General features: G+C 59.3%; 1 protein-coding gene across 1 annotated transcript; it reads right to left on the bottom strand.

Moving 5' to 3' along the window:
- Positions 1-7: 7 nt before the first annotated feature.
- Positions 8-1,112, bottom strand: LOC117284962 (mucin-13-like; the record flags this gene model as incomplete). Its single annotated transcript, XM_033760656.1, has 1 exon — positions 8-1,112. A coding segment is annotated over exon 1 (1,104 nt), but the record flags the coding sequence as incomplete, so codon positions are not given.
- Between the last annotated feature and the right edge of the window lie 25 nt (positions 1,113-1,137).

The following is a 1,137-nucleotide window of genomic DNA, read 5'->3' on the forward strand; positions in this document are numbered from 1 at the left end:
GGATGGCTGTGTGTGCAGTCGAGCTGGTCTCCCCTGCTTGTGTGGTCTGGGCAGATGCCGAGGTCCCCAGGGAATGGGTCTCCATGTCTGACTCAGAGACCCCCGTGAATGTGGGTGTGGATTTGAACATCCTGGAGTCCCCTGTATTTGAGGTGTGCGCCAGAGCAGTGGTGGACTGGCCTGAGGGAGAGGAGTGGGATTCCAGCCCAGAGGTGGTGTTCTGCGTGCTGGATGGTGGGACTGTTGAGTTGGAGGAGGAAGAGGCAGGATTTGTCTGCCAGGCTGTGGGCCCCCAAGCACTGGCCTCATAGGAAGGTGTGCTGGCCCCCAGGCTGTCTGTTGAGGTGGTCACAGTCTGTGGCACTGACACCTGTGTAGTGGCAGCCTCGCTGGTGGACTGGAGACTCTCCCTCGTGGATACAGGCGTGGAGAGGCTGTGTGTCCACGTGGTGGGAAGCTCGGTGTAGGAGGAGCTGGTGGCACCGCTAGTTCCTGGGGAGCTTTCAGAGCTGCTTTCCTGCACAGGCTCAGTGCTGAGTGCAGAGGACTCCTCAGAGGCTGTGCTGGCCACAGGGCTGGTATCTGAGGGTGAAGAGCTGGGAACAGCAGGGTTGACAGGGGAAGTGGTGGCCCCCAAGGCTCTGGTTATGGAGAGACCTGGGGTGTGAATGGTACTTGGGGAGCCCCGAGTCTGGGTCATTTGGGGAACGCTGGTCAATCCTGGAGATTCTGTCCAGGATGGGTAGGAAGCTGTCCTTCCGCTGGTGGCTCTGGTGTGAGTGGGCTCTGAGGTGGTGGCTTGGGTGGGCCCTGCATGGGATGTTGGGCCTGAGGGGGGGCCTGCTGTAACATAGATTCTTGGGCCAACCTGGGCCAAACCTGAGTGTGTGGCAGGTGTGTAAATGGCAGTGTGCCCAGCAGAGCTGGTCTTGACTTCTAGCATGGTCTGGGAAGATGCAAAAATCCCCGGGGAATGAGTCGCGATGTCTGTCTCAGATAGGCTGGATTTGGACACTGCATAGTCCTCTGTGGTTGAAGGGTGCACAAGATTAGTGGTGGATTGGCCTGACGCAGTGTGGCTGGATTCCAGTCCAGAGGTGGTGGTAGGCATGCTGGACTGGGGCCTCGCTGAGGAGG

This window comes from Fukomys damarensis, unplaced genomic scaffold, assembly GCF_012274545.1.
Source record: "Fukomys damarensis isolate Sample0158 unplaced genomic scaffold, DMR_v1.0_HiC HiC_scaffold_46060, whole genome shotgun sequence".
NCBI lineage: Eukaryota > Metazoa > Chordata > Mammalia > Rodentia > Bathyergidae > Fukomys > Fukomys damarensis.